The sequence below is a fragment of the Peromyscus maniculatus genome, chromosome 1, assembly GCF_049852395.1.
Source record: "Peromyscus maniculatus bairdii isolate BWxNUB_F1_BW_parent chromosome 1, HU_Pman_BW_mat_3.1, whole genome shotgun sequence".
NCBI classification, from domain to species: domain Eukaryota; kingdom Metazoa; phylum Chordata; class Mammalia; order Rodentia; family Cricetidae; genus Peromyscus; species Peromyscus maniculatus.
The window spans coordinates 175140184-175167998 of record NC_134852.1 but is presented as its reverse complement, the minus strand read 5'-3'; the positions used below and the strand labels follow the sequence as shown (position 1 = coordinate 175167998).

Sequence of the window (27815 nt, the reverse complement as noted above, 5' to 3'; positions counted from 1 at the left end):
GGATTGTGTTTCATGAACAATGTGATAACAGCTTATATTAATAAATAAATTTTCGGCCAGATATTATGCTATGTTACGTGTTTTTTTTCTCCAAAATTTAGTGGGAGGAAATTTTATCATCTTCAGTTTATAGATGAAAAAGCTTAAGCTCCTTATCAAGTTCTCCTTATCAATGAATAACAAAGGGGCAATTCAAGCTCCCTTTCTGCCTCCATCAGCACCATTCCTGACACTAGACTGTGCCAGTCATAGAACCGCACAATATGTTTTGATCCTGAGTGATTTGTATTAAGAGATGCTTAATCTAGGAGCTAACATTTCTACTTTTGCTTATTATTACTATATAACCCCGAAAGCTTCAGGGGACTTAAGGCTTTGGACTTGATCCTGTGTTTAGCTCTGATCTCTCCATCATTATGTGTGTCTATCATACAGTATAAGGCTGATGGAACAAGATACTTGCAATCTGGAAGAGGAAGAGCGCAAAGCAAGTACCAAAATAAAAGAAATAAATGTTCAGAAAGCAAAACTTGTTACTGAATTAACAAGCTTGGTAAAGGTAAGACAGTTTCTTAATTTTTGACATTTAAAAAAAATATTGCTAGATACTAAAATTTAGTAATTTTTACAGGATTTTGTGGGAAATAATCTCTTAAGTGTTTTTCTGTTTTAGTAATAATAAGCAAGAGTTTTTTATGATTAGTTTCAGCTTGTTTAAGTTTTAATGCTTACAGAGAATTTTAAAAGTTACTTATTAAGCTAAATTATTTTCTTCCAGATGACTTAAATATATAGGAAATTACCTTTTTTAAGTAGTTTTATATGAACTATTTGATGGAGATGTCAATCAGTCACAGTAGGAAGATGTTAATTTTTCATGATTCATAATTTAGTTTTGAAAAAACTGGCATTTTTCATAGTTGTAAAGCTTAGGCAACATAAAGAAAATTCTTATGGGTTGTTTGCTCGTAGATTTGCACTTCTTTGCATATACAGAAAGTGGATTTGATTCTTCAGAATACTACAGTAATCTCTGAGAAGAACAAATTAGAAGCAGATTACATGGCATCATCTTCACAGCTGCGTGTCACAGAGGTAATAAATGTTTGTCCTTTTTTTTTTTTTTAGTCCATCCTCAAACCAGTTTGAAGTATACATCACATATTATCATTTGTAATGTGCAGTTGTTGTATCCTATATGATTTAAATTTTAGAGGCCAGTGAGATAGCTCATTGGTTAAAAGTGCTTGCCACATAATGTCACTGACTGAAGTTCAATCTCCAGAACCCAGGAAAGGTAGGAGAGAGCTGACTCCACAGAGTTATTAGTGTGTACACCTGTGCTCTCAGACATAATAATAATCATTATTAATAAAATAAAATACATTTTGTTAATAAGGGAGCAGTACTTGAAATGTGTAAGAGTGGATGGATTATCACAACAGTTTAACCTTAACTTTAATATTTGGCAGTGGAGTAATAAAATTGCTCAAGAAGTAGGGAATACACAAACTTAATTCTAAAGATGTAGCATCAGGGAGATGGTGACAGTTATTTTTCGTTTTTGTTTTTGTTTTTGTTGTTACTTAGTTTTTTAATGTCCAAATTCCTTTCTCAAAAATAGGACAACTTGTGCAGTGACAGAACTGAACTTTGAGGGATCCCTGTCGATGTTCTACAGTCCTGTTCTGATACTAACCACATACAGTTAGCATCACGTTCGACAGTTTATAAGGAATACTCCTGTAGACCACTTTCCTTAATTCACTGGCTGTAAATTCAAGGAACCTAGACCATCTGTACTTGTGACCATCTGCTACAAAACCCTGGTTTTCTATGGCCCCTTTGTGGTGGGTAATGCACTAGAAGAGCACAGAACTCTGAACAACAATTTTATCATAATGAGACATAAGAACACCATCTGAGAGGAGTCTCAGTGCCCTTCTCATGAGGAGTTGTAGTGTGTCACTGTCCCGATGATTCCTTGTGCTTACCAGCCAGGATGCTGCACCACGCTGCAGGATTTCTATTGAGTTTTTATTACATGGGCATAGTTGCATCATTAGCTATGTGATTGTACTCAGTCTCCAGACCTCCTGTTTTAAATTTGGGAAGTCATGGTAAATGCTGATGTCATATGGTTCACAACTCTCTATAAGGTTAGTCTTTCTGACATTGCCCACTAACATCCTGAGTTTACCCCCTTAAAATATACTCAGGTGTGATCCAAGGAATTCTTGAATAAAAAATAATCTCTTAACACTCATTTTCAAAGACTAATCACATTCTTCACTTCTACCTGAGAACTCCAGAATACAATGGGACAACACAAGTCAGTAGGAACGTCAAAACTAGCCTGATGTTATCAAGAACCCCCAAATCAAACTGCCACTGGGCACTCTTCTCTAAAGAGATGAGGCTCCTTTAACCATGGAAAGCTCAGCTGTCTAGTATGAAAAAAGCCAAAACTGAGAGAGACTGTTCAGACTAGAGAATAGTCTAATAATGCTGGCATTGTCTAGACTTAAGAATCTCAAACTTCTTTGAAGAACTTACTGAAAAGAGTAAAAGCTATGTCATAAAGGGACAGTGATACATATACTAACTGTGTAGTTGTGAGTCTGAAAAAGAAAGAGAAATAAAATGGCATATTACTTGCTGTTTGTTGTTTTAGATATCAGTATTATTATATCAGTTGATGCTTTAGGACAGGGAAATAAGGAGTGTTTCAGTATTATTCATTGTCAAAAGCCAACAGATAAACTTTCTTCCAAGAAGCTAAGAAGGTATGAATATCATGTAAAGTATTTGCACAAAGATAGTCATGTACAAAGAAGAGGTGTTAAGAGTTGGGGCAATAGAACTTAAGAGCAAATGTTTTGTGTATAAATACATGGGCTATAAAAATTACTGCTGCAAAATGCAGATGGAATTATGGCCAGGTGGATGCATGACTATAATCCTAGTAGCACTTGAGAGGCTGAGGCAACAGGATCATTTGAGCTTCGGAGTTTGAGGTCAACATAGGCAACATGGACCCCCATCTCAAATAAATAGCCAAATATAAATCAGGTTCTTAAATATGAATGTCTATAATTTCTCTACTAAATTTTTTTTTAGGTAAATTTTAACATCTACAGAATGTGAAACATACATATAAAAGAAAAAATGTTTCAGAAAGGGTAAAAATAGAAGAATCATGGCTATGGTTATCTTTTTAGAGTGATAAAAATATAACATTAAATTTATAATGTTTATGCAGCTCTGCAGATTTCCTAACAGTCATTGATTGACTAGTACACTGAAACTTCTGATCTTCTGTAGATTCATGAAATCTGTTAAATGAGTGGGAGACTAAAGTCTTACCTCTGTTTTACTAGGAAGTTCCTGGCATCTTACATATGTTACTAAGTGAAGTAGAAGAGGGATGTATATTGTCTTTCCACTTTGTAGGAAATGGTCAGGGGATTGTGGTGAAGAAGCCCTTTGAGGATAGGCCAGTACCTTCCTACTTGTTTATGGGTTAGGAGATGAGCCTAATCTTTGTTTGTTTTAGTTGTTAGGTTTTTTCTCTACTTTGAAATAACCTACAAATAAAATTAATTTTTCTTCAAGACAAACAAAAGTGAAATGAAACAAACTTTAAAGACATTGAGTTAGAAATAACCAGAATAACTTCATAATACATTTTCTCTAAATGGGGCTGGGAGAGGTGAGTAGACAAGCCTAGCAGAATGGTGGTGCATGGCTTTATTGCCTGCACTCAGGAGGCTGGTCAAGAGGATAAGTTTGAGGATACCCTGTACTGCACAGTGGACTCTTGTTTCAGAAAGAGAAAAAAAACAAAAAATCACCCTCCCCTAAAGAAAATAAAACATTTCCTCTTTCCATCTGCATGGCCTCAAAGTACTGTTTTGTACTGAAGTGGCTCATTGGATAAAATAGTTGATTCCTAGTCTAGAAAAAGAAATGTGTGTGTAAATAAGCGTAGGTAAACCTTGATTTTTGTCATGCATGAAAGCAAAACGAACAATCCCAGAAGACGACTCTGTGAACCTAAATGAAGACTTTTTTTTTTTTTGGAGCCTTTCCTGAAACTCTGGCCTTGAACTCACAGAGATCCATCCACCTGCCTCTGCCTCCTGAGTGCTGGAATTAAAGGCGTGTGCCACCACTGCCCGGCATGAAGACTCTTAAGTGGCCATAGATGATGGGATAGTAAGTTGACTGTATCAGGAATGCCTAAATCGACATTTAGAATGATTCTCTAAAAATCTTACTAGATTAGAGGACATTTAGAAAAGCCAGTTCATTATTTTGAATAATTCTAGAGAAATGAGCATTCGTCCTACTTTTTTTTAAATAGTGGGTGTTGGCAGGAGAATGAGAGAAGGTCTTGCTGTTTTTTTCTTGGCTGGCCTGAAACTCAACTGTGTATACCAGGCTGGCCTTGAACTTATAGAGATTCACCTGTCTCTGCCTCCCAAGTGCAGTTATTAAAGGGGTGTGCCACTGTGCCCATTATTATTTGTGTGTGTACATACATGTCTTTTTGAGTGTCTGCAACTTTTGTGCAGGTGCCTGCAGAGGCCACAAGAGGGTGTTGGCTCCCCAGGAGCTAGAGTTACAGAGTTGTGATCTTCTGCAAGAGCATTATGTGCTCTTAACTGCTGAGTTATCTCTCTAGCTCCATCGTCATACATTTAATATGTGAACTGTTTATTACCAGGAATAAAGAAAGAAAGAAATAGGATCTTTATAGACATATTCTAGCTGATGAATGAAGAAGAAATGATAGTGTTAGAGATGTGTGTCCTGATGACATATTACCACTTATGAAATGACACTGGGAAATAACCAAATTTCTCTCTGTATAAGCTTCTATCTAGAACAAGGTGTTGTGATCTCAGAACTATTGGCATTTGGACAGGTAATTGTTTCTTTAAGAGACTTACTATCCTGTGCATTGGCAGCTCCACTGACAGCTCTACCTAAAAAGAATGAATAGTAATACACACACACACTCACTCACTCACTCACTCACTCACCAGTAGTGGCAATTAAAATTTCTAAAGGCATTGCCACATACACGCTAGCAGGCAAAACCACCTCTAATATAGAACCTCCAGTTTGCTTTTTTATTGAGACAGGGTCTCGTGTAGATTAGGCTGACCTCAGACTTACAGAGGTCACCTGCCTCTGCTTTTTGCTGGCTGGCATCATCAGGGTACATCACCAAACCTGGCAAGAAATGGATTGCGTGGATGGCTCATTGGGTAAAGTGATTGCTTTACAAGCATGAGAGCCTGAGTTTAGAATCTGTAAAAAGCCAAGCACAGCAACATGTCTGTAACTCCAGAGACAGGTGGATCACTTAATAAATAAACACTGTTGCAGTTTTATGTATCCCTCACCTGCAAATGTTTGTTCTCAGAAGCGTTTCCCATTTCAGATTCAGATTTTGGAGATTTGTATTAAACATAATGAAATGCCTTAGGGATGGATCAAAGGCAGAACACAGTTGCATGATATTTTATGTACACATCATGCACACAGTGTGAAGCTAAGGTGATACCTGTTTGCTGCAGCTGTGTCTTGACTTGGGCTTACCATGGATGAAGGGAGGGGCTTTGCACTCGTTGCATCATGACAGTGTTTCTGAATAGGAACTCAGATCTCCAGATAGGGATGCTCCAGCTATACTACCAGATTCCATTTAAGACAAAGGAAGGTTGAAATTCATAAGCTTGTGTATTAAACAGTCAGTTTAGGGTTTTTAAATCTCAAGTTAAATTTCAAGTTAGCGTTTAAGAAAATTATCTAATGATTTTCATATTTTCAGATATGTGTTTTGTCTAGTATCTACGGCATAATTAGCAATCAATTAGGTTGGATCTGGGTATATAGGCGTGGTTATAATCCCTTCACTGAAAAACTGAAGAAATACATTAATTTATAGCCAGTGTTTTTACTAATGGCATGATACTTAGAACTTAAATTTAATTCTGTTCATATAGGAAGTAGCTTTTATTTTGTTTGAATCTTATTTTATTTACTGAACTGTTAAGTGGAACAGGGAAGTCAGTGGATAATTCTTTTTTCCACAAGAGGGCCTTCCAGGAAAAGCTTTTCCTAGTTTAGTATCCATCAGGTATTTCTGTACAACTTTCCTAACAATTCAACTTTCCATAGAAAGAATTTCAGAGAGTAGGTAATAATCATTTCTTAAGATACATACTTAAAGTAATTTTTTCTGAACTATTAATTGAAGATGTTTGGTAAATTTTGGAATTGTTTTGTGTCTTAAACAGATAGATTATTTTCTATACTCAGTTAACTATCTAAGGCTAGAGTTGAAGCAAGAATCCAAATAGTCTTTGATTAACTTGGCTTTACAGCTCTATCTTATATAAATGTATATTCTTTTTTTTTTCCCAGTTCCACCAACAAAGATCAACAAGAATTGTGCTTTAAAGCAATCAGGGGCTTCTTTCTTACTGAACTACCATGGGGCTTATACTGTCTTTGGCTACTTCCTCACTTCCCCATATCTTTTAATCAATTTTTTGAAAATTTTATACACAAATGCACTATTTATATCATTTCTACTCCCTCTCCAGTTCTTTTAGTATTTCCCCAATTCCTTCTTAACTTCATGACCTCTTTTTTATAATTATAATTGTTACATACATATATACACATATCTGTGTGCATATGGTAGTATGTGTGTGTACATACAACCTACTGAGTCTAACTAGTGATGCTCATATGTACATACATTTAGGGTTGATCACTTCAGATTGGATAACCTATAAGAGGTCTTGTCCTTCAGCCATTGATTGCTTATAGTTCTTCATCTAGGTGTGGGGCCTTATGCATTTGCCCTGTCCCCTTTGGTGTATCCAGTGGTGTGGTCAGTGTGCAGGTTTTGTATAGACACCCATGTTTATGAGATTTCATGGCTATAGCATCTGCTCATATCTCAGTATCTTGCAGTAGGCATCTCCGTCCTTTGTCTCTAAAAATATTTCCACTCATCTTCCATGATGTTCCTTGAAACTTAGGTGTGTGGGGCGGGTAGGGGGTTGTATTATAGATATACTAATTGGGTCTGTGTACCCCTTATTCACTTATTCTTTACATTTTAACAAATTGTAGATCTCTGTAGTAGTCTCCATCTGCTACAGAAGAATCTTTGATGAAGGATAAGAGCTACACTAGAATACAGTTAGAAGTTACAGGTTTAGGAAAATGACAATAGTAGTTTCTCCTCTAGGGTCTGTGACCTCTCCAGCTATGGGCGGTTGGCTAGGTTAACAGGACCAGCCATGAGTTCCCTCCTATTGAGCAGGCCTTAAGTCCTATCAGATGGCTATTGTTATAAAATGCCATCATCACACCATAGAGGACATTTTGCCCAGCTGATGTGCTTCACATGATTAGCAGCTGGGTAGAACTTTTGAGTACTTTTCTCCCTTGGCAGCATACATGGCACCTTCTCATACTGTGAGAGCTAATCTTCAGAGGGGAGGCTTCTAGAATTCTTTCAAGTCCTGTGTCTAAAGTGTGCAGTATCTTCATAGTGTTTTACCTTAAGTTCTGAGAAGCAGCCAAAGACAATGACAATTGCTTGTGTTGTTTTAAGGATCTCTTAGACATCCCCACCCCAACAACTCAGAGGCATCGGGAGCTGCGGTGTGTCACGCAGTGTACCCTTGTGTCCAATCAGCTCCACCCACAAATTTTCATTGCAGTGAGTTGTTGGTCTGGTTCAAGGCCTCTGGCCTCTAGCATACTGTCGTCAATGGACTCTCACTGAAACTCCTCTGAGGGCTGTGCTGTTGCCCAGAATCTGACTGGTCAGCCACCTGAGACCATGTTGGTGTCCAGGGGCCAAGCTGCTGCTGGGTCCATACAGATCTGGGTGGCTTGTGTTGCCTAGATGGTGACATCTGGGCCCAAGCTGCTGCCGAGGGCCATGTCTGGGTCTGTGACCCTGCTGCAACTGGTGTCTGTGTAAATGTCCATGGCCCGTATTACCACAAAGGGTCATGGGAACCATGCGTGTTGAAATCTGAGGTCCATGCTGAGTCAGCCCCTGCCCTTCATGAACACTGCAGCAGGAGAGCTGGCTCCATACCCCCACCCCACCCCTGCACTCATAGGAGATGGCCTCACCCCTCACCATAGACATGGGAGAGCTTGCCCTGTTGGCATGGGCATAGGAGAGCTGGCTCCGCCCCTCACCTGAGGGGGCTGGCCCAGTGGCCAAGACTGACCAGCTCAGCTACCACCCAAACCCACATCCTGGGCCTTGGGTGGGCCCATCCTAACATCTATCCCATCTATGACCTGCTGGAGCACATGGAGGGCCTGGTCCTGCAGAATGATATCCACAGTATCTCTATGACTCAGGGCAACAGCAGGATGCTCAGATTTTAAATTAGCTTTAACAAAACAAAACAAAAACTTAAAATCTACATTTGGAGCTACTTATTCAGATAAGTTTTTTTGTTTATAGTTTCTTTCCCCAGAAGATGAAAAATGAATGAAATTGTCCTTATTCAGCTCGACTTTCATGTTTATAATCTATTAAATGGCATTTTTAGTTAGCAGCTCCCTTGTGTATCCAGAATGTATTGTAAAATACATTTGCATATAATATATATATATATATATATATATATATATATATATATATACATACACACACACACATATGCCTAACTATGTGCTTCCTTGTCAAGATGGCTAAGTTCAAAATAGTGGCATTGAAAACATATTATAAAAACGACAAGAAAATGAACAGAGACTTTGTCATGAGGTACTGTCACAAACAAATATGTATAAAAAGGCTTTTCTCTGATAAAAATTTTGTTAGGCAAATGCCACCAAACAGAAGGAAACTGTTAAATGAGGTTTTGGCCCTTCTCAGTCTAGAGCTTCAGATAATCAGCTCAGTGATATTTCGTTCCTACAATATCCTAATATTTCATTTTAGCAAAGTCCAGAGGAACAGGAACCAGGAATAGAAGTCATTAGGAATGTTGAGTTCTACCCAGCTGTCCCTTGTTTTACATTGCTTAAGTACAATGGCCCTTAGAGAGTAAAGTAGGGCAACTGGGAATCTTTGATATTTTGTTCATTTCTCTCAGGCTAAAGGAATTTATTCAAGGAAACTATAGTAATAAGTAATTGGATAAAGGCTTGCTTTTATTTCAGTTCAATCCAATAGATAACCTTTTACTTTTTGTAGTATTATCTCTCTTTCATTTGCTTGTTGTCAAACTGGTTAACATGTCACCCATCCAAGTCCCTCAGATATTAATCAGATAGACTTGAGATATGACTAGGTCACCAACCCCCTACTTTTGTATGTGTGTTTTTTAATGAGTCTAGTTTGAAACTTAGTACAGAGTAAGATAAACGTATTTTCTCTATTAGAAACCTCATCCCTAGTTCTATAGCCTTAGGCAAGTTCACAGTGCCTCTCAGCCACATCTAAAAGATAACACATTTCCTAAGATTATAATGGGTATTGAATGGACTGATCTGTGGAACGGTAGTTTTGCTAATACTTGGTCGAGAAGTGACATTAGATAGACTAGGCACCCTCCTCGTCACACATGAAACTTGAAAGTCTGGCCCTTATCCACCTTGATAAGACTAAATTTTTATATACTTAGATCCCTCTCCTCCAACCATATTAGGTTACTTACTAACAAGAATGTCTTTGAGGCTTCCATGCCTATATATTTATAATCTTCTATCCTTAAAATTTCTTTACTAACTTGTTCTTAGTAATATTTCCCCATTAAAACTGTGCACTTGGGGGCCTGGAGAGATGGCTCAGCAATTAAGAGCACTGGCTGCTCTTCCAGAGGACAAGGGTTCAGTTCCCAGCACCCACATGGCAGCTCACAACTGTCTGTAACTCCAGTTCCAGGAGATCTGCCACCTTTACACCAATGCTCATAAAATAAAGTTAAATAAATTAAAAAAGAAAAAAAAAGTGTACTTGGCACAGTTCAGCATTCTGACCTTTCTACATCTATTTCCTACTTACATACTCTGTCCATACTATTGTCACTGAAAAGCATTTATTATAAAAAAGAGAATATGTGCTGTATAGGATGAGCATGGTACCTCATACCTATAACTGCAGCACTTGTGAGGTAGAAGCAGAAAAATGAGGAGTCTAACACTAACCTTGACTACATAGTAAGTTTGAGGTGAGCCTGAACTATATGAAACCCTATCTCCAGGGTAGCAGTTTCTTTTTTCCCCCTTTTGGTTTTTAAAATTATTTATTTTGTTTGCTTGTTTGTTTTTGAGATTATATTATAATTACAAGATTGCCCCCTTCCCCTTCCTCCCTCTAAACTCCTATATATCTGCCCCACTCTCCTTCAGATTCATGGCCTCTCTTTTTCATCAGTTGTTACTGTATGTGTATGTGTGTGTGTGTGTATATATATATAAATATATACACACATATTTCCAAATATAACCTATTGAGTCCATATAGTGTTACCTGTATGTATGTTTTGGGGGCTGACTATTTGGCACTGGAGAACCAATTTGTGTGCTCTTCCCTTGGAGAGGGCCACCTCTTCTGCTCCCAACTTTACTCAATTGCCTGTAGTTTTGAGGCCTCGTGGACTTTAACTTACGTTTGAGAGTTCATGTTGGTAAGATTTTTTTTTTTTTTTTTTTTTTTTTTTTTTTTGGTTTTTCGAGACAGGGTTTCTCTGTGTAGCTTTGCGCCTTTCCTGGAGCTCACTTGGTAGCCCAGGCTGGCCTCGAACTCACAGCGATCCGCCTGGCTCTGCCTCCCGAGTGCTGGGATTAAAGGCGTGCGCCACCACCGCCCGGCTATGTTGGTAAGATTTTACAGGTTGAGTTTCCAGTGTTAGTAGGAGACATACAGCAGAGTGGGTAGGGGTTCTTACAGGCAAACATGAATATGAATTGTGATAGTCTCTAACTAAATGTGAGCTTGAACGGTTTTTTAAAAAAAATTTACCTTCCTTTTTTTTGTGATACCCTTTTATTTTTATTTTTATAAAGAGTTTTAATGTCATTAGAAAATATATAAGAAAAATAACTAAGCTAGCAAAATAGAACTGGATCTGATATAATTTCAATTATAACACTGAGATATGGTAGTAAACAAAAGGTTGATTGTGGTAATGGTTATGTGGTGAGGCTCTGGGCAATTGGTTATTATCTTTTCCTTTTTAAAATATGTTTGATTTTTAATCTAAAACTATTACTACCATTAGGATGCAATTTCCCTTGTATTTTAATATTTTTTCAATCTTCTGTTTATTTTCTGTGTCTTTCACATCATGTTTATCGACCCATTCATTCCCTGTCCCTTTGCATCTACCCTCTGCCCTTGCAACCTCTTCCCCAAAATAATATAAAATAAAATGTAAGAGAAAAAGAAACAGAAAAATCTTGTTAAGGAAGCTGCAGTGTGACACAGTGAGTCACACAACAAACCCCTCCATCTATATATCTCTGTATTCAATTATTCATTGCCAAGGACCATGGTCTGGTTTGAGGCCTCTGGTTTCTGCTACACCATTGATACTGGGCCCTCACTGGAACTGCTTTTGGTTATCCTGTTGTTGCCCTGTGTTGTGGAGATCCTGCAGCTTTGGGCCTGCAGGATTGGCCCCTTCACATGCACCAGCAGATCATAAATGGAGTGGAATTTGGGGTGGGCCAACTCATAACCCTGGTTCTGGGTCTAGGTAGTTTCAGAGTTGGTCAACCTTCAAGCTCTCCCCTGTCTTCACCACCTGGGTGAGTTCTCCATTGCTGTTCAACTGCTTTCACATCCTCAGACTCGGCTCTCCCACACCTACACCTTTAGGGCCAGCTCTACTAAGTTGCCCAGTCGAGGTGTAGGGGCCACTCTCCCAAGTATTGCAGCTAGTGACAGGCAGGGCCAGCTCTGGCACAGGTAGTGGAGTTTAGGGAGCAGTATCTCTCTCCTGCATATGAAGGGTGGATCAGATCTCCCATGCTCACATTCTCAGGGGTGGTTTACCTATTGACTAAGGTCAGCTCTACTCTGCTGCCCAAGGGGAGGTGCAGGGTCCACTTTCTCAAGTGCTGCAGCTGGTAAAGGGGAGAGCACTACCACATGACAGATGAGGTGGGTATGGCGGGGCCAGCTATCCCACTCTGACACCCACAGGGCTAGCTCACCCATGCCTCTGTCAGCAAGGTCAGCTCTACTATGCTGCCCAGGCAAGGAGCAGGGCCCGCTTAGGGTCAGTAGGCAGTGAGGGGTGAGGAGTAAGGTGGAGGACATCCCTTCCCATCCCACACCATTACAGGACAGACGAGTAATGGGGACAGCTCTCCCATACTCACAGCTTTGGGGCTGGCTCACCCACAACTGCCAACAGGGTTGGTTCTATTGTGCTACCCAGATGAGGTGCAGGGCCTGCTCTCTCGAATGTTACAGCTGGTAATTTTGTCTTTCTTCATATATGTATTTAAGGGTTGGGCTATATGCACATGGAGCCCAGAGTATCCCTAGAGCTGGAGTTACAGGCAGTTGTGAGCCATCTCTCCAGCCTCTTTTTAGCCTATTACTGTCTAGTGTTGTGGGAAATAAAAGATACAGTGTCTGAGATTGGGGCTACGTGACTATAATCCCCTTGCTTGGAAAGCAGAAGGATCAGGACTTCAAGGCCAGTCTTGGCAACATAGCCAGTTTGAAACCAGCGTGGTCTACATGAGATCTTACTTCAGTAACCCTACCTCCCTAAAATGGAAAAAGAAAAAAGAAAAGAAAAAGCAGGGAAAGGAAAGAAAATTTAGATGAGAAGCACCTATGCAAGAGCCTGACACACAAGCACTCTGGATACTGCCTGTTATAACATCTGTTATGATGTTGGTTCTGTGGGTCTTTCTCCATACTCACCTTGCAGTACTTAGTACAGATTGTAATGTGGGCATCTCACAGATCTTGCTGATTATTTGGTGGGGAAATTAAGTCCATAAACAAATGATAAATAGATAAAACATACTTGAAAAGTTATCAAAAGTAATTTAAAAGTTTACATTTGAATGTTGTGTTTTCTTATGTGAAGTCTATGTATGATAATATTTAATTGAAATTAAACATTCAGAAAGGATAAACTTGAGAATTCTTGTATATTAGAGAAATACTGGCTCTGATATATTTTAAAGTTTAATTTAAAATTTTATCTTCATAATAAAAGGCTAATGTACCTTTAAATTCAAAAGGTCATGATTCAGATAATGATGCTGTCATAATCAGAATTCAGCAGTTTATTGGATGTGTGATTGTTTATACAACAAACCTCTGATTTAGTAATAATATTTTGAAATATTTTTTTTTTTAACAGCAACAGTTCATTGAATTGGATGATAATAGACAGAGATTGTTACAGAAGTGCAAAGAACTTATGAAGAGAGCTAGGCAAGTATGTAACCTGAGTGCAGACCAAGCCGTTCCCCAAGAATTTCAGACAGTAAGTATAAAAATATATAATGCTGCAGTTGCCATAACACAGTATTTTTAAGTTTAAGATATCCTACTCTAGGCATAGTAACAGGACATGAAAAACATGAAGTGTTATTTAAAAATACACTTTTCCCCATTCTTACACTGATTATCATATACATCAAGTAACTTTGCTCAACTTACTCCCTCTCGGATTTAGTCACCAGTCTGTGCTTAGTATTAAAATTCTTAAAATATGGAAATTTTCTTAAAATGACAGCATAGCATTCATTTTTACTACTAAAGTCGATCTTTCCCCCTTGACCATATTTGAGAGGAATAGTTGGCAGTGTGAACGATCCATGGAAAGTACTTATTTGTACTTGACAAACAGTAAGCAGGAGTAATATTTAGAAAAACAAAGACAAAAATCACAGTGTTTTCCTAGAAGTCCTGGTGTTTAATTGGGGCTCCTCAGATTCTGACTCTTCAGGGCTAGTACTTTCTTTCGGTTATATGCATGCTGATGGGTCAGAGTCCAACTAAGCAGTGCCGCCTTTTAGTTCGCACTCCGCCATTCATTCTGTCCCTGTGTCCCTAGGCTTTATCTGACATTGGAGCCTTTTCTGTGTACCTACTCAGACTAGTATCAAAAAAGTAACAAATGTAGTTTTAAATAGTATTTATGTACTTTTTAAAATCTTAAATGTATCAGCTTTCATAGATGATGAAATGTCCACTAAGCATAGAAAAAGACTACTATAGATTGTAGTTGTCAGATCCTGGAAGGTTTTGTTTTATACTATTATTATTATTATTATATTTATTACTATTATTAGTATTATTCAGACACAGAAACAATCATGGATTTGATTGTACCAAATATGGGTACAGAGTAAGAATTCAACAGAAACTTATAAAACTAATTGAGAAGTTTGTTTTTAAAGATTATTATAGAACTTTATTATAGAATTATAGATATATTATTATAGAACACATCTAAAATATGTTTTGTTTTAATAAAATTGGTGTGATATCTGTACTATAAGTTATAGTTTTTATGTGCTGGGTATGGTGGCAGTTGCCTGCAATCCCAGCACTTGGAAGGTGGAGGCAGGAGGATCCCAAGTTTAGGATCTACTTGGGCTACATATAGAACTAAACTCTTAGCTCAGCTGTGCCTCCCTACAAGTTATACAGTCTTAAAAGAATGAAATTAGAAAAGAATATATTTGTTAAAGTATATTGATTGGCTGCTATGACCAAATATTAAATACGACAGACATGCTTCTGAAACTTGAACTCTGGTCTAGAGGATAGGAAAAAAACATCAAAAAAATAGGTAAGGTCAGGTGGCCAGAAAGACGGAGGGAAAGTAAAGGCGGGGGATTAAGTAGCAAGGATAGGCCGGTGCTTAAGAATGGTTCCTTGGAGATGATGGTGTTTGAGATAAATCAGTCAAGTGGGGCTGTGAAGCAAAGTCTACCAAGCAGAGAAAACAGATCATACAAAGCCACTGAGGTGCAAATGTATTTATTTGGTATGTGTTAGAACAGAAGGAATCTTGGTGGGATTAAAAATTACATTCCTCAACTGGGCGTGGTAGCACACACCTTTAATCCCAGCACTGGAGAGACAGAAGCAGGTGATCTGTAAGTTCAAGGCCAGCCCCGTCTACAAAGAGAGTTCCAGGACAGCCAGGGCTGCTATACAGAGAAACCCTGTCTTGGAAAAACCAAAGAAAAAAAAGAAAGAAAGAAAGAAAAAAAAATAATAATTACATTCCAGCCCTGCAGTGGTGACACACGCCTTTAATCCTAAAATTTGGGAAATAGAGGCAGGCAGATCTCTTGAGTTTGAGGACACCCAGAGATACACAGAAGAGACTTTGTTTGAAAAAACAAAAACAAGAAATTACATTCCAAGCAGAGAGGAAGGCACTAGCCAGATTAGTATGGCCTTATAAAGTATACAAGAGAGTTTGGACATTTTTTTCTCCCTTTAGTTTTAGTGTTAGAAATTAGGCAAGTACTCTACCACTAATCTATATCCCCAGCCCTGGTCTCCATTCTCTTTGAGATAGAACCCACTGGAGGATTTTTAACACAAGAATGGCATTATTAAGTTCAGTTTATAGGTGAATACTTTTTAGCTGCTCTATAAAGAATAGATCTATAAGAAAGGAAACAAGAAAACCACTTTGAGCATTATTATTTTGACTAAGGAAAAGATTAAGGTAGAAGCACAGAGGATATGAGAGAGGTAAGAAAGAACTCCTAAATGTTTGCCTGGACAAACTGTGAAACTTTTTACTGATGAGAAGTTGATTTGCTTACAATGGAGGGGGAGGTGGATGAGGTAGAATGTACATTTCACTATCATAAATTTGGTATGCCTGTTAAGAGTCTGGTGAAGATGCCACCAAGTAAGTGTTGGAACCTAAGTTCACACCTCAACAGACAAGTCACAGATGTAGCACATGTACATAACAAATACCTGGAGGCTTTTGGAGAGACTGGACTATGTTCTAAAAGGTTAAAAAAAGATACAAAGTAAAGCTACCTGATTAATTATATAACTCATCAGAAACTTTTTTTAGGGCTTCAGCTTCATTGCAAACCTTTTACTGTAAGGGCTCTGCAGGTTGTGCTAGGCAAAACAGTGTACTGCATGCCTCTCCTTGAAGGAAAGTGTCTATCCTAATGAGTCTCTGTGGCATAGATTCAGAAGATAGTCTTGATGAAATTCTGTCTCAGTGATTGATCTAAGGATGCTTTTGTAGGTCTTCATAAGTACAGTATAAAGTTCTAACTTCTTGCTCTCTTTCAATGCCCCACATATTCTGGACCCATTCTACCAATTCAGCAAGTACCCACCATTCCAAATGGACACAGCTCCTCACCCCCCATGGTATGCAGTACTCATTCTTTTTTCCAAATCGTTTCCTCCTTTTTGCATTGCTTTTCCCTAGCCATTGCTTTGAGACCCAGAGATCAATTATAGGCCTTTGAATTCTTTTAATTTTTATGTAGCATGAACTGACACTTCATTATTTTAAATTCCAAAGCCTATATAATATGTACTGCTTATTTTAGACTCAACATCAATACATTGCCTTAAGGTACTATCCAACATGTATACATTTTGTTTTCTTTTAAAGTGTAAGCTTTTTAAAGGCAAAATACCCTGTTTAAGATTCCTTTGTATTGCTGTGTGCTAGCATGCTATTAATCAGAGAGTAGATATATAGCAAATTACTTTCTTTTAACTATACTAATAAAAATTTTCACTATTCCATTTTTAACGATAGACTTTTTTTTTCCTTTAGGCTTTTCAAGATCTTCCAAACACATTGGATGAAATTGATGCATTATTAACTGAAGAAAGATCAAGAGCTTCCTGCTTCACAGGACTGAATCCTACAGTATGCCTCTTTCTCTGTTTCCATCCAGCAGCTCTCACATTGCTACCTTCCTCAGTGGACACATGCACATGTGCACGCACGCACAGGGACACACACACACACACACACACACACACACACACACACACAGCTCTCTCCAGTACTTGCCTCCCACACTGTACTGGAGCTCTGGGTAATAATAAGCTAGACAGCAGGAACAATGCCTTAAATGCCAGATTCTGAATCTATTAGAATTTTAAATAGAGTCTTCCTAAGGAACACAGTGTTCTGTGCCTTTTCTTTATAAAAAGAATAGTTGAGTTGACTTGAAATACAGCAGTGTGTATTTTTTTAAGGATTAAAAAGTAGCACTTTCAGTGCGCAATAGCATAAATTAATTGCATACAAACAATGCAATGCAATTGACATTTTAGCTAATAGCTTAATTGATGCAAATTTTTATATAATTTTATCCTTTGATAGATTTTTCTTAAAGAACTTATTTTTTTTCTACCAGGTGGTTGAGGAATACACAAAAAGGGAGATAGAAATACAGCAACTAACTGAAGAACTAAAGGGGAAGAAAGTTGAACTAGATGAATACAGGGAAAACATTTCACAGGTAATTTTTATCCTTTTTCTTATATGTTTACCATTAATGGGATGAGCGTATGAATTATATGAAATAAATCTTATGCTCCTAAGAGAAAAGGTATTTTCATGACCAGATTGACTCTGTTATAAAATTTGTTTTATGTCAGAATGGATAGTACTGCTTTCAGTTTATGATTTTGTCTTTTATTTGTAGGTGAAAGAAAGGTGGCTGAACCCCTTAAAGGAGCTAGTGGAAAAAATCAATGAGAAGTTCAGCAACTTTTTCAGTTCCATGCAGTGTGCTGGTGAAGTTGATCTTCATACAGAAAATGAGGTAATTGCATTGAGGATGTATTTTATGACCAGTAATTTTAATTATATGCAAAGGGTACATATAAACTTACTTATTTTGCAATTATACATGAAATTTTTGCTTACTGAAGAATTGTGAAAAGGAAGGAATAGACCTGTGGCTGGATTGGTGTCTCATTCTCTCCACTGGAAGACTGTCCATCTATGGATTTCTAACATTAGATTTGCTTGGCTTGGGGGTGGGGATGGTGTTTTGTTAAGTGGCTAATGCCTTTATTTTTAGCAAGTCTGAATAATGAATATTCAGCTGTGTTGAATGAGTGCGATGCTTTGTAAATCTACCACTGCTCAACTTAAGAGCCATAAACAAATTAGCAAACACAACTGAAATATAGTTTATATCAATGAGGTTGAGTTTGTTTTTTTGTTTTGTTTTGGAGTGTGTGTGTGTGTGTGTGTGTGTGTGTGTGTGTGTGTGTGTGTGTGTGTGTGTGTGTGTGTGTGTGTGTGTTAGTGGTGATGGTGTTTTCTGATGTTTTTGAGTCAGGGTCTCATAGTCTAGGCTGGCCTAGAACTTGCTATGTAGCCAAAGATGACATTGAATTCTCCTGAACCTCTTGCCTCTACCTCCCAATTAAGAGGATAGGCTTCTACTACCATGCTTAGTTTCCTTGGTTTCTTTTTTATCACAAGTTTAGAAGATAATAGGAAATATGGTAATTTCTTGAACTATAACTTTATGTATTGCTATTTTGGATAAAACATTTTCCTTTAAGAAAATTATGTGAAGAAGGGCTGGAGGTGTAGTGAAATGATTGTGTATGCTCAGCTGCATGAGGCCCTGGGTTCATTCCCTGACACTCTAAGCAAGTGAGGAAAGGAAGAAGAAAGAACTGATTTTTTTTTTTTTTTTTTTTAAATAACTGGGAAGGGGGCATGAATGAAAAGGAGTATAAATGAAGAAATGCTGGCCATCTTGTGATCTCAGTACAAAGTTTTTCCTGGTGCACTGGAGTCGTTTTTGTATTCTCATTTTGCGTGTGTCAAAATGTTTCCAAGGTGAAATTTCTTTTAAATAAAAGTCAAGTTAATAAAGAATATTTTTATATCTTTAAAATTTTGCATTTTAGCAAGTGTGGAAGTTTTTATTCTGTATATATATATATATATATACACACACACACACACACACACACACACACACACACACACACACATACAGTACCATTTGTTCCTTTGAGGAGTTTTGCTTCACAGCTCCCCTCTGCTTCATGTAAAGCATGAAATACCTATTCGTTAAGTCCTAGATTTGAGGTCTTAGTTCCTTCCATAGCAGTTTACCACACAGTCGTTGGCTTACTATAACTAAGAAATGTATATTCAGTACTTAATTTCTGAGATGCTTCCTTTATGCTAAGCACTTCTAAGTTCATCTTGTTTAATCGCTTATAACTATCCTAGGAATCAGGAACTTATCCATCCTACTGAAAAAACAAACTGAAACTTACCATTATGTTACTGAAGGTCATGTTGCTATCAAGTGGCAAAGAATCAAAACTCCTTATCTAAACCCAGACAGAGCCTTAGCTCTTAGATAAATTTGATTACTGCAAGCATCATCCTGCTCAAAGTAACAACAGGATCTTTATCAGTAGCTTGACTGTGTCGGGTATAAATGTGATCAAGTAAGAAGTTGAGGCTTGTGTCACAGAAATCCCATCCTTCATATCCTCTTGCAGGGTACTTTATCTTGTACTGTTTCTTCGCAACAGTCTTTGTGTTTTCAATGCCATGCTGGAAAGACTCTCCACATGCCTTCCAATGTGTTCTCCTGGACCTTCCCTCTTCTTGACCTTTCCCGTTATCTCCTTTCTGTTCTGGCCTCCTGAGTAGTGGGTCCAGAACTGACTTCTTTAACTGGAACCTTGAGTGAGATCGAAGAAGCCAGAATGAGGCAGAAAAAAGCATGATCAATTACAAGAATCAAAAACAAACCTCCAGTAAATCCAATCCTGTGTAGTCAAAAGGGGACATAGTTAATAAATCAGTGTGGAAGAAATATGTTTAAAAGTAATCCTTGGGAATTAAAACTATTACAAATTATTACAGTTCTGTCATTTTTGTTGTTTTGTTTTGTTTTTCGAGACAGGTTTTCTCTGTGTAGCCCTGGCTGTTCCGGAACTAGCTCTATAGTCCAGGCTGGCCTCCAACTCACTGAGATTTACCTGCCTCTGCCTCCCAAGTGCTGGAATTAAAGTTCTGTCGATTGTTTACTTGGGGATTTGAAGGGAAAGGTTAAAATTATAGATTAAAAGTACTATTTGTAAAATTTTAAGGCCCACTTGAATTCTTTGCACATATGCTCTGTATTGGGTAGCTGTTTGAGCCGTGCCCTGAAATAGATTACTTTTATCATTAAGCTGATTCAGTGGATTGCTAGCGATTTAATCACATTAGTACTTGAAGGGATTTCTAGTTTCTAAAAGGAAGCTCTTGCTTTCTCACCTGCGGAACTGGAACGTAGTAGCAGCAGAGCCAGAGCAGAGTCCAAACTGGTGGCGAGGATCTTGGCAGCACTGGCCGTTACCAAGTATCTTCTGCTGTTCTACCGAGTATTGTTGAAAGGAGTGCAGCCAGAACTAACCAAAGGTGGCAGCCTGCTTGCGGGAGGGTCTCAGGAAAACGGGCCAGCAGCAGTAGTGACTATGGGGTGAGAATCTCCAGGAGAGATGGAGAGATTCAGGTAGTTAGTGTGAGAGTTGACCCAAAGCTCTTCTCCCAGAATAGGGAGGCACCACCACACTTAGAAACAACAGGGATTGTTTTTTACTTAGAGGTGGTGACATTCTTAAAAAGAATGTGGACTGAAATCACATGAGGTGATGTTCCATGAACCTGTTGGTTCCACTGACATTCTGAGTTATTTCATCCATAAATAACTGCCACACCTCCTTTATAATTAACTGATGGTATCCAAAGTGAAAAAATAAATAAAACACTTTTTGTTGCTCTTAGACCTCTGCTGTGAATACCTAATACATACATACAATTTCAAAGATTTAGTATGAAAAATGTAAGTTATTCATTGATAACATTTTATATTGTGGTGTTTGAATATATTAGATTAAGTAAAATATACCATTGAAGTTAATTTTACCTACTTTCGTTTTTTATGTTTTAAAAATGTGACTGTTGAATTGCTTATTTCTTGTATGTCTCTCTTGATTAGATACTTATGTAGACCATTTAACTAGTTAACTTTTAGCTAATGTTAAATGTTTCCCTTTTAAGGTAAATCTGAATCTGAATGAGCTAGTGTAGCTAAGAGAAGTAAATAAACCTCACAGTGGTCTCGGAGTTGGCAAAAGTTATAGAACACCAAATACTCCTCTTTTTATAAAATAAAATTTACATTTGTGTGAGTGCGTACACATGTAGGCTCTCAGGAGCTATTAAAATTTTTAGATAGTAATTGCTTAATCTAAGCTTGTTACTTTTGTGATTGATATATCTGATATATTTTCAAATAATTGAGTGAAATAATCAGAGAAAAAATTATTTCTCACTTTTTGTGTTTTACAGGAAGATTATGATAAATATGGAATCCGAATTAGAGTAAAATTTCGAAGTAGTACTCAGCTGCATGAATTAACTCCTCATCATCAAAGTGGAGGGGAAAGAAGTGTTTCTACCATGTTGTACTTGATGGCACTGCAGGAGCTTAATAGATGTCCATTCAGAGTAGTTGATGAAATCAATCAGGTACAGTACAGATTCTTTTAGGGGAAATATGTTGCGCCCTCTAGTAGATATACAAATGTAACAATTATTGTCATTGTGGTTTTAGGGTATGGACCCAATCAATGAACGAAGAGTGTTTGAAATGGTTGTGAACACTGCCTGTAAAGAGAACACATCCCAGTACTTCTTCATCACACCAAAGGTGAGTAATGAGTAAACTCATAGAAGAAGTCTTGTGCTCACCTGTCCCCTTTGGCTCAGTTGTGGAGCAGATTGGAGCTAAGAAGTGAATTTGAGCAGGAATACCCCAAAAAAAGGAGCTAAAAAGATTATAGTAATCTTTACATTCATGGAGGAGACACATTCCTGTGACATACTTCATCTGAGGAAGCGGTGGAAGGGCTTCATTCTGTTCTAGAACTTTGGTCTCCTTCCTTTTGATGCTCACTCCCCTTCTGGAAAGGCCCCTCTCTCTTGCGGAGAGATGACTGGGCATGCAGACCCTGGACTCTAGTCCTCACTGTCATGTCACATGCTGCCCGTCTGCGTTTCCCACCGCCACTACCCTAGCCCGAAAGAGTCCAAGTACCCAAGGTCATGGACCGACAAATCAGCTTTATAACAGCATAGTTCTATTCATAGAGAATTCCCAGAATCTAGAACTGCTGCAGTCAGAAATATCCTTTTGTTGAATCTGGTGCCATGGCTAAGTTACCAAGTAAATGTACTCAAAGATGTGTTCAATATTAACCATACTTTTTCTTTTTTCAACTAAATATTCATAAATATCTCATTGGAAAGCCCACCTAAACGTGCATTCTTTTTGTACTTAATCATCTTCTTTATGTGAGCTAGACAGATCTGCCTCTATTCTATTTCGAACTCCTTGGCTTAGAAACCAAAGCTCCCTCACACGTTTCATACTACCAGTCTGTCACAGTGCTTAGCCATAGACATTGTTGGAGAAGTATTTTGTATGGAAGTGAAAGTGATGTGGTCCTTGTTGATTGGTGAATACAGAGGATTCCCAGGCAACTGGAATATTGTAGGTCAGTTATTAGGCCAGTTATACTTATTCAGGAAGCTGTCATAGTCTGGCAAGTTGATGTATTTGAACATATATATGTAAGGCTGGAAAACTGTCTTTCTCAGTATATAATTTAATTATGCGGCAATTTGTTTCAATCCTTACAGCTTCTACAGAATCTTCCTTATTCTGAAAAAATGACAGTATTGTTTGTCTACAATGGCCCACATATGTTGGAACCAAACCGATGGAACTTAAAGGCTTTTCAAAGGCGGCGGCGAAGGATTACCTTCACTCAGCCTTCTCAGTGAAAGAAAAGGGAGGGGACTTCAGAGGTTTTTCTTTTAACTGTTTATACATGTGGCTCAAGTGAATAAAAGTTAGCAGATTTATTGAAAGAGAAAGATTGGTTATTTTTGGAAACCTGCATTTAAAAACAAATAGGTTTGAAATGGAGACCACAGTGACTCTGGAACATTTTCTAGTGAAAATTAAGTCTTCGGTTTGGTTGAACTTGGCTCCTTAGTCCTCTGTGAGCACTGGATTGTATGTAAAGATGTATACTGTCCACAGGTCTGGTGGCTCACATATAATCCAGCACTTGGGAAGTGGAGGCAGGAAGATCATGAGTTTGAGGCAAATCTGGATTGCAAAGTAAGATCCAATCCATGTAGACTGTAGAGTGGGATCGTGTGTCATAAAAAAGCGATTTCCTGTTGTAAATCACAGGTATGATAGAATGGGGATTTCATTTACAAAGCATTTACTAAGTGTGGCAGCTCTGAGTACTGATTACAAGAGAACTTTGACTTTCAGAGCTTAAAGGCAACTCAGAAATCCCACTTTTCTTCCAGTGTTATATTTCATTTTTAAAAGGTAATATGAGAATGTCTACTTAATGGACAGTAGTTTGTTCATTTCTTTGTGTTAAAGGTTACCTTATTTTCATAGAAAACATGTTTATGGGCCTTTAAAAGTTTTAGGCAACTTGATACTATAATTTTACTGGTATTTCAAAGAATTGGGAAAACGTACACATGGGGCTTCAAAATGGCAGCAGGATTTTGAGAGATCCCAAGGTAAAGATGACACAGAATATGGCCCAAACATTGGTGGAATGAAACCACCTGACAAGGACTCGAAGAACAGCACTATAAAGTACAAGTTTCGTGCTGGGGTTTCTTGTTCAGTTTTGGGTTTTTGTTTTGTTTTGTTTTTAATTTGAAGTCAAATGTATTTTACATCTTAAATTTCTAAAGGCGTTTTTTATAATTACTTTTAGTAAGCTTTTTCTTAAGATTTCATATGCGAGTTTTTACAATTTGTATTTGAAATTTCTCACTGCTATGTAAAGAGTGATGGCAAAGTATTGATTTGTTTAAAATCATAATGTTTTTAGAATTTGTAGGTACTCCTTACAGTATTGATCAGACCCAGTATTTTAGAAAAATCTCATCTAAATTCTTTTCTTCTAGCCTGAAAAAAGTTCAGTCAGAAACCATTTATTTTTCTTTTGAGTGTGCTAATTAACAGTGCCAAACAAATTCTGTTCTTTTAAAAATGTAAATCTTGCAAGAAGATAGAAATGTCTTTGAACAGTAGACTGGACCATATCTCTGCTGGTACTGACAAAGTTATTTTGCACTTGCTAGCCTGAATAAACTAAAGTTCAGGTTTGTTTATTTTTGTAATAGCCAGTGAGGTTTACATTCTTAGTAGGTTCACAGTAATGGAACATGAGCCTGTGTTGTCTCCCTTGGACATTTTCTCTTTTAAAAAGTTGTATTTCTTTATAAAACTTGTAAGAGAGTCCTCCCCTCTTAAACTAAGTCTCATACATGCAGTACAAAGATATTTTTAATAACATTTTTACTAGCATGAACAAGTCAAAAAAATTTCAAAACTTGGTTATATATTAGTGAAGAATATTACTAAACATTTGTGTTGTTGCTTGGTTTTTGACATAATATCTTCACTAATATGTGTTTGATGTAGTTTGGTTTTATCATATCAGTGTAAACTGGATTAAAGGTTAAAAACTGAAAAAAAAAGGTTGAAGGTTAAACATACTTAAAACTCACATCAGCAATTGCATTTCAGTTTACATATGCCAAAAAATATTCCATATCATGTTTATAAGCATTCAGTGAGCAAAATTAATGTTCTGTTTTATATTGAACTTTGGGCTGGGAAGGATAAATTGTGTATCATTTATCATATTAAAAATAGTCAAACATAATATGTCATATTTTCTGCAACTGTTGATTTTTTTAAATTACATTCAAATTGTAAAAATTCCAAGTAAAAGCTTGATTTGATAAATAAAATATTTAAAACCTGAAGGTTACAGATATTTTGGATGACTAAATCTTTACATTGATTGTCAAAGGACAGTCTCTGTTAGAAGATCTCTCGTTTTAAAAAGAGGGAGAGGGCTGGTGTTTGGTTTTGTTGTAAGATTTATTTTATGTGAAGGGTGATTTCTGTCTGCATGTATGTCTGTACACCACATGAGTGCCTGGTTCTTGGTAAGGCCAGAAGAGGGCATCAGATCTCCTGAGGGTGGAGTAGAAGACAGTTGTGAGCTGCTGTGTGGGTGTTGGGAATAGAAACTGGATCCTCTGGGAGTGGCCAGTGCTCTTAACCATGATCCATCTCTCCATCCCCAAAGAGAGATTTCTTGCTGCTTTCCAATAGCCTTATTAGACATAAGCCTGTGGCCTATGAGGGGCATCTTTTCATTCTGGTGCCTGTAAATGTAAGTGATTAAAACTGTGTTATAAATACTACTTTGTTGGTAATTAATGCGTATTTTCCCATTTTTTTGCTATAGGTTATTTAAGATGAGAGTTTTTTAATACTTTAAATTTTCTTAAAAGTCATTTTTGTTTTCAGGATTACAAAAAAAATTTTCAGTGTCTGCCATTTATAATGCAGTGTTTAATAGTCTATTTGTGTTCCAAAAGATAAAAATTTAGTCTTTTGTCCATTTGAAGTGGGATTAGAATCTAATAGCAGTTAACACAGGGAAAGCGTGAAAGCATCCAAAGAAGCCAAGCTAGAAGGCAAGTAGAACTGTTTATGTAGAAATAGTAACTTCTGAAAACATGTCACCTTACTATTTCTTACATTGAACTATTACTCAACGCAGTCTTTTAAAATGTATCTTGAATCAGATTTTTTACCACTTGCTTTCAGCAATTTCCACACTAGCAAGATGAGGACATACCTAATTCACAGTTTTGAGATGACAGTCAGGTCTGTGAGGGAACCCAGCATCATTGTTGGTGCTGTGTAAATCTTTACTTCTGCTGTGTATGAAGTACTGTGTCTGACCTGAAGACAAGATTTGCATAGAGGTTTTTCTATATTCTTGATGGTGTTAGTTGTTCACAGGATGCAGACAGTGATGGACTTTGCATAACAGATAAAGTATTTCATATACCATATTACTTTCATGAACTCTGAATATGAATTAGATGACTGAACCTACTTATAGTGCTTTGTCTTATTACTTCATAGCCAGCCATATATTTTAGGAAGGCACATTACTGGTAGAATGTGTATATTTTTATATACTTGGGAGATTTGACTGTTGACAATTTGAGCATTTTATCTCCAGTGAAAAAACAATTGAAGGTGTGAAATTTTGTTTTTATTTTTTCATTTTTCTCTTCTTCCTTCCTTTATTGTGGCAAATGTACATAATATAAATTTTTACCATTTTAAAGTATACAGTTCAGTGGCATGAAATACATCACAATGCTGTGCAATCGTCATCCCTGTGCATTACTCATTCACTATAATCCTAATATGACACGTTGTGTCTATTCAGACTGACTTTCCATTTCCGCTTTACCCCCAGCCCATGGAAAACTCTTCTCATTTGTTTGATTTTTAATGTAACATGCAGAGTAACTGGTTTCATTGTGATATTTTCATACATATATGTCACTCTACATGTTCCTATTCACCCTCATCCCTTATTTCAATGTGTATGTGTGCCTGTGTACATATGTGCAGAGGCCAGAGGTTAACCTCAGTTGCAGTCTTCCACATACCCTTCAGCATGTTTTTTTGAGAGGATCTCTCAGATCTGGTAAACTCCAGCTTCTCTGATTCAAAGAGGAGAATAAATGTTTGGATTACAATCAGCGTTCTCTGCCACCATCCCGAAGAAATAACCTCACCCTATAGCTTACTGAGAGTATCCTCAGATAAAAGAAGACTTGGTAGATATCCCTTTTTGCTCTTAGAAATTATCTCAGTCTTTAAGATTACTTATTTATTTATGGTTTGTCTGTTCGGTTGTCTTAGTTTGTTTTAGGGGAGGAAGTTGTCTTTTCTAGTGGAGTATGAAAGTTCTTGGAGGAAAACGAATGTGTTGGTTGCTACCTCTCCAGAGCCTAGAAGAATGCTTCCTATGTAGTAAGCACTCAGTTACCGAAGCCTGAAGGGATGTTCTTTCTAGCTAGGTGTGGTGGTGCATGCCTATTGGATCATTCTTCAAGGACTGAACATTGCCATAAATCTGAGACCATCCAGAGCTACATAGTGAGTTCTTAACCAGCCATAGTTCTGTAGCAAGACCACATCTCAAAAGAATAATGCTCTCTCAGTACTGGAGATTTTAATGTGGGCCAGTTAATTCTTACATGTACAGTGAGCAGTGCTTTGTACTCTATAGTCTAAGGAATAAAAACTTTTGTATGCCTGTGGTTCCATTCTTACACCATCTAGCATATGCTGTAAAGCCTGTTATGTAATCTATCATAAACTGTACACTCCTAGAACAAAGGGGGCCTGAGGGCTATTGGGGATCTGCAAGACTTCATAAAGTTACCGAGTTGAGGTTCTTTTAGTGAGCCTTCGGAAAAGAAGAAATAGAACATGTAGGAAGGTAGACAGTGTGTTAATAGGAAGTTGAAAAGGGTTGATATGGTTAACAATAGACATCAAACTGATCAAAGACTTTAATGAAAAGTAGGAATAGACAGTCTTTTAATACATAACCTTTTTTTTTGTTTGTTTGTTTGTTTGAGAGACAGAGTTTCTCTGTCTAACATTGACTGTCCTGAAACTCTCTGTATAGACCAGGCTGGCCTTGAACTCACAGAGGTTTGCCTACCTCTGCCTCCCAAGTGTTCGGATTAAATGTGTGTGCCACCACCATCTGCCTTTAATACATACCTTGAATATTTCATTTCTCAGTGAAAACCCATTTCTCAAATTCATCACGTTTATTA

General features: G+C 37.5%; 1 protein-coding gene across 3 annotated transcripts in view; it reads left to right on the top strand.

Moving 5' to 3' along the window:
- The window catches only part of Smc5 (structural maintenance of chromosomes 5), a 71743-nt gene extending 46832 nt beyond the window's left edge, over positions 1–24911 (top strand). The window contains exons 16-25 of one of the 3 annotated variants that reach the window (XM_006985377.4): positions 436–559; positions 973–1095; positions 13395–13520; positions 16358–16402; positions 16821–16916; positions 17413–17517; positions 17704–17823; positions 21384–21563; positions 21649–21744; positions 22737–24911. In XM_006985377.4, coding sequence (XP_006985439.1) covers positions 436–559; positions 973–1095; positions 13395–13520; positions 16358–16402; positions 16821–16916; positions 17413–17517; positions 17704–17823; positions 21384–21563; positions 21649–21744; positions 22737–22880 — 1159 coding nt within the window. In that variant the 3' untranslated portion in view covers positions 22881–24911. Of the gene's footprint in view, positions 1–435; positions 560–972; positions 1096–13394; positions 13521–16331; positions 16407–16820; positions 16917–17412; positions 17518–17703; positions 17824–21383; positions 21564–21648; positions 21745–22736 lie in introns of all 3 variants that reach the window. The other 2 variants (XM_016003869.3, XM_006985378.4) reach the window with 2 other exon arrangements.
- The last annotated feature ends 2904 nt before the right edge of the window (positions 24912–27815 follow it).